Raw genomic sequence first — 12,861 nt, 5'->3', positions numbered from 1 at the left:
CAAAGTAAGTGTTCTTGACCTACAGTTTAGAACTTTCAGGTTGTTTTATGAACATGTAAGTCTTTGTTTAAGGAAAGTTGTTTTAATGTTCATATAATGTAGCTCTAAATGATTATGAGCCACTAGAACAACAATGGTCCTCAAAGAAACATCTTTTAAGAAAGATAAGGTGATTCTTTGATAAATAATTCTCTTCTGAGCATAACCTTTAACAATCAATCATATTTTTTTTTAGCGTCTTAACGTTTGCATTCAGATTTTGTTTAGTGATGAACACCCTTAGGTAATTCAACCAAATCCCAAACGTTAAAATCAAATTTGCTAATAACAATTCTTACTCCATTTAGAAAATTGATTGATGCTAATGGCTTAATTAGAGGAAGTAGGACCAGTAAACTTTCCAATATCCATTTCAACTTCAACCAAGGAGGATACATAATCATCAAAGTTAAACCTAGATGACCTCTGTAGTTGATTATTGGGTTGTATTATGAGTTTCAGTTTTATGGATTAACTCTTGATTAAGTTGCTATCACTTTCAAGATTCTAAGTGTGTAAGAGTTGGTGCAGTATGGTGTGCAAGAGGTGTAATCGGAGTAAAATTTAATAGGTCTCTTCCCCCGGCCTCTTGCACTTCTGGCAAGTCCTGATAAGGACTTTTATTGCTCCCACTGACTTAGAAATCTTTAATAATTTAGCATGATTATGGTCAACATTAGAAGACCAATAAATTCTAATAGAGAAACAAATTAAAGAAGTTACTCATTGTAGTTTCTCTGTTTGAGGATTACAAGTTTGGCAAGAAATCTGAGTGTGCCCACATTTAAGCAACAATGAAACTTTTGTTAGAGTAGCAGTATATTCTTAAAGAGAAAAGTTGTGAAGGAGCAATGTCTTGTACAAGAGGTGCAAATTGAGGTAGTAACAAGTTTTCACTCCCCTACCTCTTGCAACTCTCGCAAGTTAAGATAAAGACATTTAATGCTCCCACTAACCTTTTACATCTCTAGAAATGCTACAAGATAAGTTTCAATGATTTACGTGCTGTGGAACATGTCATATATGTTAAACTTGATTTCCTTAATGTCCAGATGTTTATAAAAATTTTGAGGGACATATTTAGAAGGAATCATAGTATATATGAATTAATTTCTTTAATGCCTTGATCCATTAGGGACATATTAGACACAAGTAAATATTATGATAAATGAATAATGTCTGAATATTCCATTTTGGGATAAGTTCCAATGAAATATAATTTCTAATGGAACTTAATTTATTCCCTTAGCCATTAAATATTAAGGCTTATACACATGCTCATAAGTCTCTAAGAATGAGATTTGATAATATTTCATCCTTCATTAAACTAGTCATGATTTATCATGAAATTTGGTCTTAATGGATGGAATTTGTAAGTCTCATTTTTCTTTTGTTAAATTTTCATTTTCATGATAACAAAAGGTTGTGGAAAAGTGTAGCATCATCTAGTTCTATCTTATAAGGTTTCTATCCATATTGAGATGACCAACAATATGAGAGTTTAAGGTAAGAGTAACTTTGTTTTAACCATGCAAACCTCACAACTGTCATAACGTAGCTTTTATATTGATACTAAATTCTGAATAATCTACAGAATATATAAGGTATCATAAAACCCAATTATAAAACAGTTTATTATGGTTCTTATATTCTTAACATAACATTTTGCCACTAATTCTCATACTAATTATTTGTTTTTTCTGGTAAGTAAACGTATAGAACTAGACTCAACCCGTCATGTGTTAATTGGAATATTATCATTAGCAGACTCAAATATCATAAATATCTAACTACTTATCTTAGCCAGCTGTCTCATTGAATTATGGATAGTCCATGCTAATGCCTAGTTAATGGCAAAAATTTGAAGTGGGACTTTCCTTTGAAGAAACTTATAGCTGGAAGTAGTACTTGACACTATCTTTGAATCTTAAAAGTATCATCCTTTTAGGTTTAGTGGTGGTGAGATGAACAACATCTAATTTTCCAATCTCATGCATTCATTTTCCTGTACATATGTTGCTAATCAACACACTCATTTTCCTTTGGTACTCTTGAGTGGTATAGTTGATTCTTAATGCAACTTATGGTATTGGTGGAAAAGTTATATGTAATGCATCAGAAAGGTGTACTGTTTTCCATGTGTAAACCTTTAAGTAATGGTTCATGGTATTGTACATCATGATGTATTCACATATACCACTAACTTTATAGTAAGAAACTAGAGTAATGCATGTTTTTTAGGAGTTATTTTGATTCTTCCAATGAAAACAGATTAGTCTTGAGAAAATTTAGAATCTGGAACAGCTCCCATGATAGCAATAATGAAATGAGTTCTTGATTATCATAAGAGATATAATGGTTGACTTATCCCACTAGTCATGCTCTAGTTTTCTTTTGAAATACTTTTATCAGAAAAGAGCAGTAGGATTATCATATCTTAAGAAATAATCAACAATCCAACAAGAGATAATTTTGTAGAAACTCTTTCGTAAGCAAAACATTTTAGGTTTTGAAATTAGAGTGGATAAAATAGATGAGATACAAACCTAAGAAGAAAATTTGAGTGATTTACATTATGGGGTAATCAAGTAAGGCAGACACAAATTATTATATTGAAGATATAGTCTGCTACAACACCAAAATAACAGACTAACTTAAGGTTCTACCTGAATTTTGGCTTCGCTTGGGCTTTGACCAAAATTCAGACATTATGAACGTACATAAATAACAGATTGTCTTGATGTTCTATATAAATTTGGTTTCGCTTTGGCTTTGACCAAAATTTATGCATTATGAACATACATAATAGACTGACTTATTGTTCTACATGAACTTTGGCTTTGCTTTGGCTTTGACCAAATTTCATGTATTATGAATATAAATAAAAACAAACCAACTTAATGTTCTGCCTGAATTTTGGCTTCGCTTTGGCTTTGACCAAAATTCACGCACTATGAACGGTATAAAATAATAAACCTCGGCTTAATCTTCTACCTAAATTTTGGCTTCGCTTTGGCTTTGACCAAAATTCAGCATTATGAACGATATAAATAATAGACCGTCTTTAGTGTTCTACATGAACTCTGGCTTCGCTTTGGCTTTGACCAAAATTCACATATTATGAACACACATAAATATAGACTGTCTCAATGTTCTACATGAACTCTGGCTTCGCTTTGGCTTTGACCAAAATTCATGTATTATGAACACACATAAATAATAAAGTAAAACACATAAATATAACATAACACCTTTGGGCCAGAAATGAAATATTTATGTAAATTAGGCTGATAATTTATTATGTGCATCATCAAACAATTCGTTGTTGGTTTCATTATCCAACAATACACATAATCACATAAAATGGTATAAATTAAAGTTGGGTCATTCGCAAAATAAGAATCTCACATAAGAGTTGCATATAAAGGGCTTTAAGTGTACAAACATTTAGGCACAAAATCAACTATTCAGTTCATGGATTATAGTCTAGAATTTCTATAATCAATTCATTAATTGCAATCATTAAATTCAAACATTAATTCATGAGGACTTTGTAACCGATTAATTCAAGAATGCATGAATACATAATCAAGTGCATTGAAAAATTATTAATTATAAGTTCATCCTCATTGCAAAAGATTTTAAATTGCATTACTTTCATTAATCCAATATTACATAAAACTCTCATGTCAAATCAATGGAATTAGTTGTAAAATAACTCAAATAAAACATTCATGTATACATAATCAAATTTGTAACTGATGGAACCTATACTTAAATACATAATCATCTATCATGACTTAAAAAATAAAATTCATATCATCAACCAAATATTGTGTTGATTATTTAATACACAATTTCATGAATTTAAAATACAGTATGGTGTCATTTTGCATGAAACAATTCTTGACTAAATTATTGCAAAATATGACAACCAATGCTATATATTATTTGATGCCCATAGTAAAGGCAAAATAACTATCCATAATATCAAATTGATGATTAGACGTTTCAACATTAAGTTGATCATTGATGGTCATTTATGGAAAAATAATAATCAAGTTGAATAAATGATTAGATTAATAAAGTTTGGGTCATGGAAAATAATTTTGATTCATGGTAATGAGTAATGAATTGAAAAGGAATTGAGTTTTAAATCACTGTTGATTTTATCAACAAAAGAAGATAACAAACGACAACAATGTCAACCATAGTATTTCCATTGTGTACTTTTGAATCCATGATTGGATTTTATTAAATACATTCTTCAATTTCATACCCTTATTCATAAAAAATGATTCAACAATTATTTTGAAGAAACTAATCATCAAATCACATGATTGAATAGATATAATCGACATAGCTCTGATACCACATGTTGATTATATCTTTAAACATGGGTTAAAATAAAGAACCCTAATCATGTTTATTCAATCATAACGTAAATATAGATGCCAAGTTAGAGATACTTACTTGTAGGGATGATTATCTTTGAGGATAAAGATGAAGTCATGATTCCCGTTATGGTACCTTGTGTTGATGGATCACACTAGAGAGAATTGATCATGGTGTTCTTCTAGAGAGTTTTGATCACCACTTATCACCAATATATAAAGATCAATAAAAAATGATCATGAATGGTGATCCGTTATAAAACTCTATGTTTTCTCTATTAATGGTACATAAAGCGAAATCATAATTGCCCCTTAATACTAATCAATAATTACAATTACTACCATCAAGTAATTGTCGGGGACTAGTTATGTCATATTGGTAATGTTACCAAATGATCCTTAAGGCCACATCAACGAGTTATTTCTAACAGCTATATGGTACTTAAATAAAAGGTAAAAAGATGCTCGATTATATTGTTCATATTTTTAAATAATATCGTATTAAAAGTTATGAACATTTAAAAAATGGAGATGATATTGAAAAAAAAAAATCAGACTTTTCCAAAAATAATGTTGATGAAAGGTGAAGATGCCTTCTTCTGTTGCACATATTATTGACTTTTAAGCTAACTTCCCCCTTTTAAAACAATCTAGACCCGGCTGAAGGGTAATCCAAGTGAGGCATTGACTTTGGGCTACAGTTTCCAAAGGGCTTTCAATTTCTAATAAATTAATTCTTTATAATTATAAATGCACTAATCCAAATGAGGTTTTTGAGCACGAATTGAGTTGTATATCCAGTAAAGAAGCTATGATCCAATTGCATTTGGCTAGGTAACTACTTGAATCGAAGATCTTTATTCGTATAAGGAAACTATAAAAGTAGACATTTTAATACATGTTACCCGCCCAACCCATCCGGTTTATCTGGCCATTTATACCATTAGCCAACTGACTTTAGGTTATTACGTTTTTACAAAAAGTCCCCAACTCTTAAATTCGCTTTAGGCCTTCTAAAGGGTTGAACCGACCGTGAAATAATCATAACCTTTTCATTCGTTAACATTTAAAAAAATATATATGATAAAAACAAATACCTTATTCTTCTTAACTTGAATATAACATTTCTACAGTTAAATAAATCAACATGTTACATGATTACTAGTGTTCGGCTTCTCGGGTGACCACTCTATTTTTAAGAGTAAAATCATTGAGGGTAGGTAAGTGTGATTAATAGAAAGTCAAGGACATAGTGATGAAAAAAGATTCAACCCCACCCCACCCCACCCCCACCACCCTTTTATTCTTCTTCTACTCCCCAAGTCAGCAACCACTGAACCAAAAGTGATGACAGAATCAGAGACACCTGCAGCAACAGAACCCACTCAAATTAATTCCCACATTTAATTTTCACAACCCCCAATCCCCTCTCTCTCTCTCTCTACATTAACTCTCAAACCCTAACATAAATCCCTCCTCAATGGCTTCTTCACCCATTCCATTTTCATCTTGAAGTAACAACAACAATGGCCGCTTTTCCCACCTCTGTTTTCCTCTGTTTCTCTTTCTTCACCTTGTACTTCAAATCTTCTTCAACCGCACACTCCACTTCATCTTTCTCTTTCACCAATTTTGGTCAAAATTCAAGTTTCACACTTCACGGTGATGCTAAAGTTGTTAACAACGGTTCGTCCGTACAACTCACTGCTCCATTACAGTCTAGTGCTGGAAGAATAACATACAAAAACCCCATCAAGTTTTATTCCGGAATTCCTAACAAAACGGTGTCGTTTTCGACATACTTCTCGTTTTCGGTTTATTCGGGTTCGGGTAATGGAGATGGGTTGGCTTTTGTTGTGTTTGCAGATGGGTCTCATTTGTTTGATGGTAATAAGGGGCCGTTTGGGCTTTCAAATGGGGCTGATTTGAAGTTCTTGAGTGTTGAATTTGATACATTGATGAATCATGTGGGGATTGATTTGTCTAACTTTGTGTCTTTGAAAGTTGCAAACTTGTCTATTGCTAATTTGGGGTTGAATAGTGGTACCAGGTTGCAAGTTTGGATCGATTACGAATCGGGTTCGAAGCGGTTGGAGGTTAGATTGAACAAATTTGGGGAAAATCGGCCCGTTAGCCCGTTATTGTTCGAGCGAATTGATTTGAGTAAAATCTGGCATAAAAATGAAAGGTTTTATGTGGGCTTGAGTTCATCTAATGGGAACTCTTCACAGGTCTGTAATGTGTACTCCTGGAGCTTTACGACTCGACAATCGCCAGATTGGATGCATTCGGAGCCGTTGGATCCGATCGGGTTCAAAGAAGGGGATGGAAAAAATGTGATCAATACTCATAAGAAAAATGATTGTGTTGTGTGGGTTGTTATTGCTCTCATACTTGGGATTGGATTAGGGGCTTTAGGAAGCTTTGTTGGTATGTTTATGTGGACGATATTAGCGAAAAGGCGACCGGTGACACCCGAAGAGTATGCTGTGAAACATGTTGTTGATGACAACAAATGTTTGAGCATATAGGTAAGAGTTTGTTTGTTTGTTTGTTTGTTTAGATGGTATGCATTTGTTATGAATTGTAAATTGATTTTGGTTGTGGTGATCTTGTATAATTGTTTAGTCAAATGTTTTGTGTTTCTAGTTATGTGTTATGAACAAGATTTGGTTTTGTTTAGTCAAATGTAATGTTTCCTTGGACTTATGTCGTAGGTATTATTAATTAATTATTAATTTAATTAGTGAATGCTGTTGCATGTGACTGGTTTCCTATTTGTTAACCAGAAAGTGTTTCTGATCAGTGATCTGGAAGGAGCATAGTTTATATTATCTATACGGTAGTAGGGCTGGCAATTCTGACACGAAGATGAGAACACGACACGAACCTACATGAAGTTAACAGGTTTCGTGTTTAACCTTAACAGGTTTCGTGTTTAACCTTAACAGGTTTCGTGTCTATAACAGGTCGACACGATAAGACTTGTTTAATTTCGTGTCGTGTTCGTGTTTACCTATTTCGTGTTCGTGTCTTATCGTGTTCGTGTCTTAACATGTCATGTCAGACACGATATGACCTGTTAAGACTTAAGACCATTATACAATACCTGTTAATGGCTAAATATCAAACAAGTAGTAACAGGACGTGTACGTGTCTTAACAAACAAGTCGTATGATACTTTGGTAAATTTTCCGTGTCTTAACAGGTCGTTTCGTGAAGCCTGTTTATTATTAGGTTCGTGTTTGGAAAATCTGACACAATAAGATTTCGTGTCGTGTTTGTGTTTACCCGTTTCAGATTCGTATCTTATCATGTTCGGGTCTTAAGAGGTCGGGTTGACTCAATATGCCTAGTGGTTACAGATGAGAGGTGTTCAGTGAGTTGTAAACTCTCACTGGTATGGTATGTTTCCATATTTTTATATTACAACAAATGAATGAATGTACAAAACTCTGAATATACACTTTTAAGTTAAACTGTGAAACATAAGGCAAGAAAATAACAAAATCTTAAACTACCCGGTTCGTCCAAATCTGTTTTCGCTTTCTTTGTAAGTTCTACGCTTATCGTTCAATCCTAGTGCACGGGGCAGCCCTCTAAATCGCGCTGCCAAGTATAACTACACGAGTGTTCCTGCACAACGGGAATGAGATAATTCCCGTAAAAGAAATTAAAGAATTAATGCTAGTAGAGGAGTAAAAGATCTATACTGATGATCGTAGTGCATTCCCATGTTTCGGTCTTCGCTCTGGTGATGCTTCAACAGTTTTATTTTTAGATCTACTGCAGATACAACCGGGAAACGGGTTCGCATAAAAGCTCTCTTCCAGCTTCGGAGACGGGCCAGGTTTCCGCTTATATGGTGCCCCCACCCGGTCTTTATGTATCAGCTTGACTTGCGAACTAAACGTCTCCCACGAGATTTCACCAGCGTCCAACAGATCAATGAGTTTAATAAACTGTAACCGGTCAGGGTTAATCGTCTTACGAAACCCTTCAAACCGCCGGTGTCCTTGGACCGCCTTAGCCATGTTCCCATCATACGTGTAAGCAAACACATCGCTCTCAAGGGCAACATTGTAGTCAAGGGCGGCTAGGCGGTTCTGGTAGCGGCTAAGATTGAGCAACTCCTCAGGCGTGGCTAGGGTGCTGTGCGAAAAGACGTTTGGGTACTCAAGTCGGAAAGCGTCCATGCTGTTATTACCGTAGATTTCACCGGCTACGATGTAGATTGTCGTGTTTGAAGGGTACCCCATGGCTTTAAGGAAAATAGCAGCTTCTCTAGGCGACAATGGACACGCTCCTTCTTGTCGCTTTTCGGTGCCGTTTATCTCTTTCTCCTTCCAATGCTTCACATTGTATCTCATGGTTTCAAGTACTTTAGATTCTTGTTCTGTTAGGTTATGGGTGCAACCTGTGAAAGCTAGCATATCCTTCTCATACCTGTAATAGATTAATCATTTTGTCATCTTTTACATGAGATTATCTAATCTAAATCTAATCTAAATATTAATAAAAGACTACAAATAATGCCACATGGCATTCTCTCCTTCAACCACATAAATTTTATTTTATATTTATTTAATTAAAATATTTCTTTTAATACTAATAACTAATATATATATAAATATCACTTATCTTTATCTTTATCCTTATCTTTATTTTAATATTAATAAATCCAATTAATAATATTATAAATATCTAAATCTAATATCTAATAAATTATTAATATCCTTTGTTTTAGACCCTTTGTTTTTTACTTATTAATAATATTACCCAAAACTTTTATACTTTTGCAATTTAGACCCTTTGTTTTTTTACTTATTAATCTAAAGCTTTTCATCTTTTCCAATTTAACCTCAACTCTTTTTAATTTTCAATTTTTTCCCACCATACTTTTCATCATTCCCAAGCTTTTCGTTTCGTTCTAAATTTTGTGAGTTAACGCACCGCAACGTGCGTGTGGGGTTCAACATTTTTCGTATATTTTTCACGTTTGGCCCGTCAAAACACATCTATTTTTCTCCGTTTGACACGTTCGTCGCAACGCACGGGTCCTGGATTAACTTAGTTATTTTTTCTATGTTTTATGTTTCGATTTAACTTCTCTACAACGAGCGTGCGTAATTCAAAGATTTTACGTCTGCTTTTCGCTCGACTTTATTTTTTTTCCGTTTTTATTTATTTTGTTTTTACGAGTTTTCCGGTGTTGGTGATCGCTGATAATGGTATAGCATTGATACTACTTGACACAGTTTTACGACAACCGCTGCAACGCAGGGGCTTAATACTAGTTATAAAATGTAATATTACCTCAAATGAAGAGCGATGAAGGGTTCACCGTCACTCCTAAGTCTATCAACGAGCTTTCTACCAAGGCTCTCGATCTCATCTGAGTAACGAAGAGCCTCATAGTTTGCACGACACCGAAGCTTTTGATAAGACGATGGGAGGCCATTATTGACAAGTCTTGCATCGGAATGCGTGAATTGGACCACTTTATGTTTTCGTAACAATGCTTTCATTTCTCCTCTATAATAACTCGCCTGAATCATCAATCAAATCAATAAGGTGACATGAAACCGACGAAATAAAAGAAAGAAGTAAAACACACACCTTTGACCATGAAACAGGAGCCTTGATAAACGGCTTTATTGTTGCGTATTTTGGTGGTAAAGACTCTACTACTTCGATATCATCTTTTAAATTATCGATGAAATGCCTCCAATCGAAAATGTCCTTAAAATCACTACAAAAACGAACCAAACGTCAGCTACTAGATCGTTACTTACAATACTTCTTTTTATACGCACTTTTACCTAGGATCCGTCCAAAACGATTGATGATCAAGAGACGGGATAACAAGAGTGGCATTCATCATCTTAGCAATTGCCACCATGTCACATATCTAACATAAACATAAGGTCCATGTTACTTAAACTTGAAAATAGTTAGTTTTAATATCAAAATGCAAACTCACCCCTGTCCTCATTTGATTCAATCCGCCGTTGGCATGGACGAGAAGATACCTGGTTGTCCGGAATTTTCTCTCTTAAAAAAGTTTAAAATCAAAACTTTAAATAGAGTTATATACCGAGAATTACAACTAACATAAACCAAATGACACGACTTACTGGTTGGATCTTGAGGTCTCTCGATACATTGATAATAGCGACTGCTGTTTGGTTTCATCCAAATATCTGGGACCTACGTGAAACAAAATGTTATCCATAGGGCTGACAATTCCTGATACGAAGACAATCCATTATATCCGTTTCGTTTAATAAATAGGTCATATTTTTTTAGTTTAGTTTAGTTTAGGTTACGACATGTCTAACATGTTTACAATGCAATTACAAGATGCCAACATGTTTGGCTTGTTGAGATAAATAGGTTAAACAGGTCATGTTCGTGTTACATGATGTTAAAATTTAGAGTGAATTTCAAGGATTGTTCTTTATCTTTATACTCATTTTCAGGCGCTGTCCTTTATGTTTAAAATTGACGAGTTTTGTCCTTTATGTTTTCATATCATACACGTTTTGTCCTTTAGGCCTAACCCAGTTAGTTTTTTCAGTTAAATTTGGTCATATGCTTTGCACCTGAGGGCATTTTTGTCAATTCAAAGGTAAGTTCAACGGCAGATTTATATAGCTCAAAGCTTCTGCAACCTTTGAAATGACAAAAATGCCCTTATGTGCAAAGCATATAATAAAATTTAACTGAAAAAACTAACTGCGTTAGGCCTAAAGGACAAAACATGTATGATATGAAAACATAAAGGACAAAACTCGTCAATTTTAAACATAAAGGACAGCGCCTGAAAATCGGTATAAATATAAAGGACAATCCTTGAAATTCACTCTAAAATTTAATAATTCAACGTGAGAACTCAAAACCTATCACAAACATGTTGTCAAATGTTTTAGAAAAGTAAGCTTACAGGATTGTGGGGGGACTTGTCTAAGATCTTGTCAGGCATAGAAAATGAATCAACATCTGCTACAACATTCTGAGCCTTTATCACATCACCTTTATAATCCCTAAGCATCAGCATTTGAGCGTTCGACCAGCTCCTACTCACCGTCGCCTCCTCCATCTCCGACACAAGACCACCACCACCCGTCATATACGAAAACTTCACAAACACACTAAACCCCACAACAACAATCAAAAACCCGAGCAACGTACGTCTCAAACTCCTTCCTAACTTCCCATAATTCCGAACCTCCACCGACCCTTTTCGGTGGGGAACATTACCATTATGGTTGTGGTGGTGGTTTTGGGTGGTGGTGGTGGTGGTTGTGGTGCAACTACTAAAACAATCAACAGCAGCTTCGGCTATGCAGTCGTTGATGTTTTGGTTATTATTCTCCTGTTGTTGTTGTTGTTGAGGGTGTTGATGTTCGTCGGAGTCTGTGGATGCCACCGTGACATCGTTAGCACGGCGGCGGTGGGCGGAAACACCCCCGAATCGTGGACTGCCGGTGGTGGATTTGGGGGTGGCGCCACCGGTTGTCATCCAATCCAAAAGATTATGAAGCGATCACCAATTGAAAGAAATATCGAAATCTAAACAAAAGAGAAGAGAGGTGAAATTAAGGATCAAAATTCGATAGGAGGGTGTAATTGTTGTTATAATTAAGTTATTTAATTAATGGTTTTGAAATATTGTTTAAAAAGAGGGGGAGAGTATAAACAGGCGAAATAAAAGGTGGTTCCTCTGTTTGATTATGATGATTTTACGGTGTGGGTGTATCTATACGCGGATATCGCTACTGTTACTAATAAACAACAATGTTGAATTGTAAGTGTGTTTGAAACCTCATGCCGACTTTTTCATGTTTTCTTAAACGAATTGTTTTTTCAACTTTTTGTGTTTTTAAACCTCTGCCTATAAATAGAACATGTCAGCACGGTTTTTTTTAATATTATTTTACATTCTATATCTATTATATGTTTCCTTTAAACATATATAGTATTATGATTTTTTTTTGCTATCAAAATCTAAACAAAAGAGAGGTGAAATTGAGGATCAAAATTCGATAGGAGGGTGGAATTGTTGTTATAATTAAGTTATTTAATTAATGGTTTTGAAATATTGTTTAAAAAGAGGGGAGAGTATAAACAGGCGAAATAAAAGGCGGTTCGTGTGTTTGATTATGATGATTTTGCGGTGTGGGTGTATCTATACGCGGATATCGCTACTGTTACTAATAGACAACAATGTTGAATTGTAAGTGTGTTTGAAACCTCATGCCGACTTTTTCATGTTTTCTTAAACGAATTGTTTTTTCAATTTTTTTGTGTTTTTTAAAGCTCTGCCTATAAATAGAACATGTCAGCACGGTTTTTTTAATATTATTTTACATTCTATATCTATTATATGTTTCCTTAAAACATATATAGTATTATGATTTTTTTT

General features: G+C 34.3%; 2 protein-coding genes across 2 annotated transcripts; one reads left to right on the top strand and one right to left on the bottom strand.

Moving 5' to 3' along the window:
- Positions 1-5,757: 5,757 nt before the first annotated feature.
- Positions 5,758-7,179, top strand: LOC110937930 (L-type lectin-domain containing receptor kinase VIII.2). Its single transcript, XM_022180398.2, has one exon. It carries the CDS (start codon positions 5,960-5,962, stop codon positions 6,962-6,964), a length of 1,005 nt encoding a protein of 334 aa, XP_022036090.1. The 5' UTR covers positions 5,758-5,959; the 3' UTR covers positions 6,965-7,179.
- A 620-nt stretch (positions 7,180-7,799) lies between these two features.
- LOC110937929 (O-fucosyltransferase 28) lies at positions 7,800-12,226 on the bottom strand. The gene is made up of 7 exons (XM_035988795.1): positions 11,380-12,226; positions 10,571-10,643; positions 10,417-10,487; positions 10,256-10,344; positions 10,053-10,185; positions 9,750-9,982; positions 7,800-8,879 (listed from the first exon to the last, which is right to left on the bottom strand). The coding sequence occupies exons 1-7, from the start codon at positions 11,956-11,958 to the stop codon at positions 8,141-8,143; spliced, it is 1,917 nt and encodes a 638-aa protein (XP_035844688.1). The 5' UTR covers positions 11,959-12,226; the 3' UTR covers positions 7,800-8,140.
- Positions 12,227-12,861: the final 635 nt, after the last annotated feature.

This window comes from Helianthus annuus, chromosome 4, assembly GCF_002127325.2.
Source record: "Helianthus annuus cultivar XRQ/B chromosome 4, HanXRQr2.0-SUNRISE, whole genome shotgun sequence".
Lineage (NCBI taxonomy): Eukaryota > Viridiplantae > Streptophyta > Magnoliopsida > Asterales > Asteraceae > Helianthus > Helianthus annuus.
This window is presented reverse-complemented; position numbering and strand designations above follow the sequence as displayed.

Coding starts and splice junctions, on each gene's coding strand:
- LOC110937930 (XM_022180398.2), top strand. CDS start 5,960: ATGGCCGCTTTTCCCACCTCTGTTTTCCTCTGTTTCTCTTTCTTCACC.
- LOC110937929 (XM_035988795.1), bottom strand. CDS start 11,958: ATGACAACCGGTGGCGCCACCCCCAAATCCACCACCGGCAGTCCACGA. Junction 10,644..11,379: donor ACAAGTCCCCCCACAATCCT/GTAAGCTTACTT, acceptor TGTTTCACGTAG/GTCCCAGATATTTGGATGAA. Junction 10,345..10,416: donor TGAATCAAATGAGGACAGGG/GTGAGTTTGCAT, acceptor TGTTTATGTTAG/ATATGTGACATGGTGGCAAT.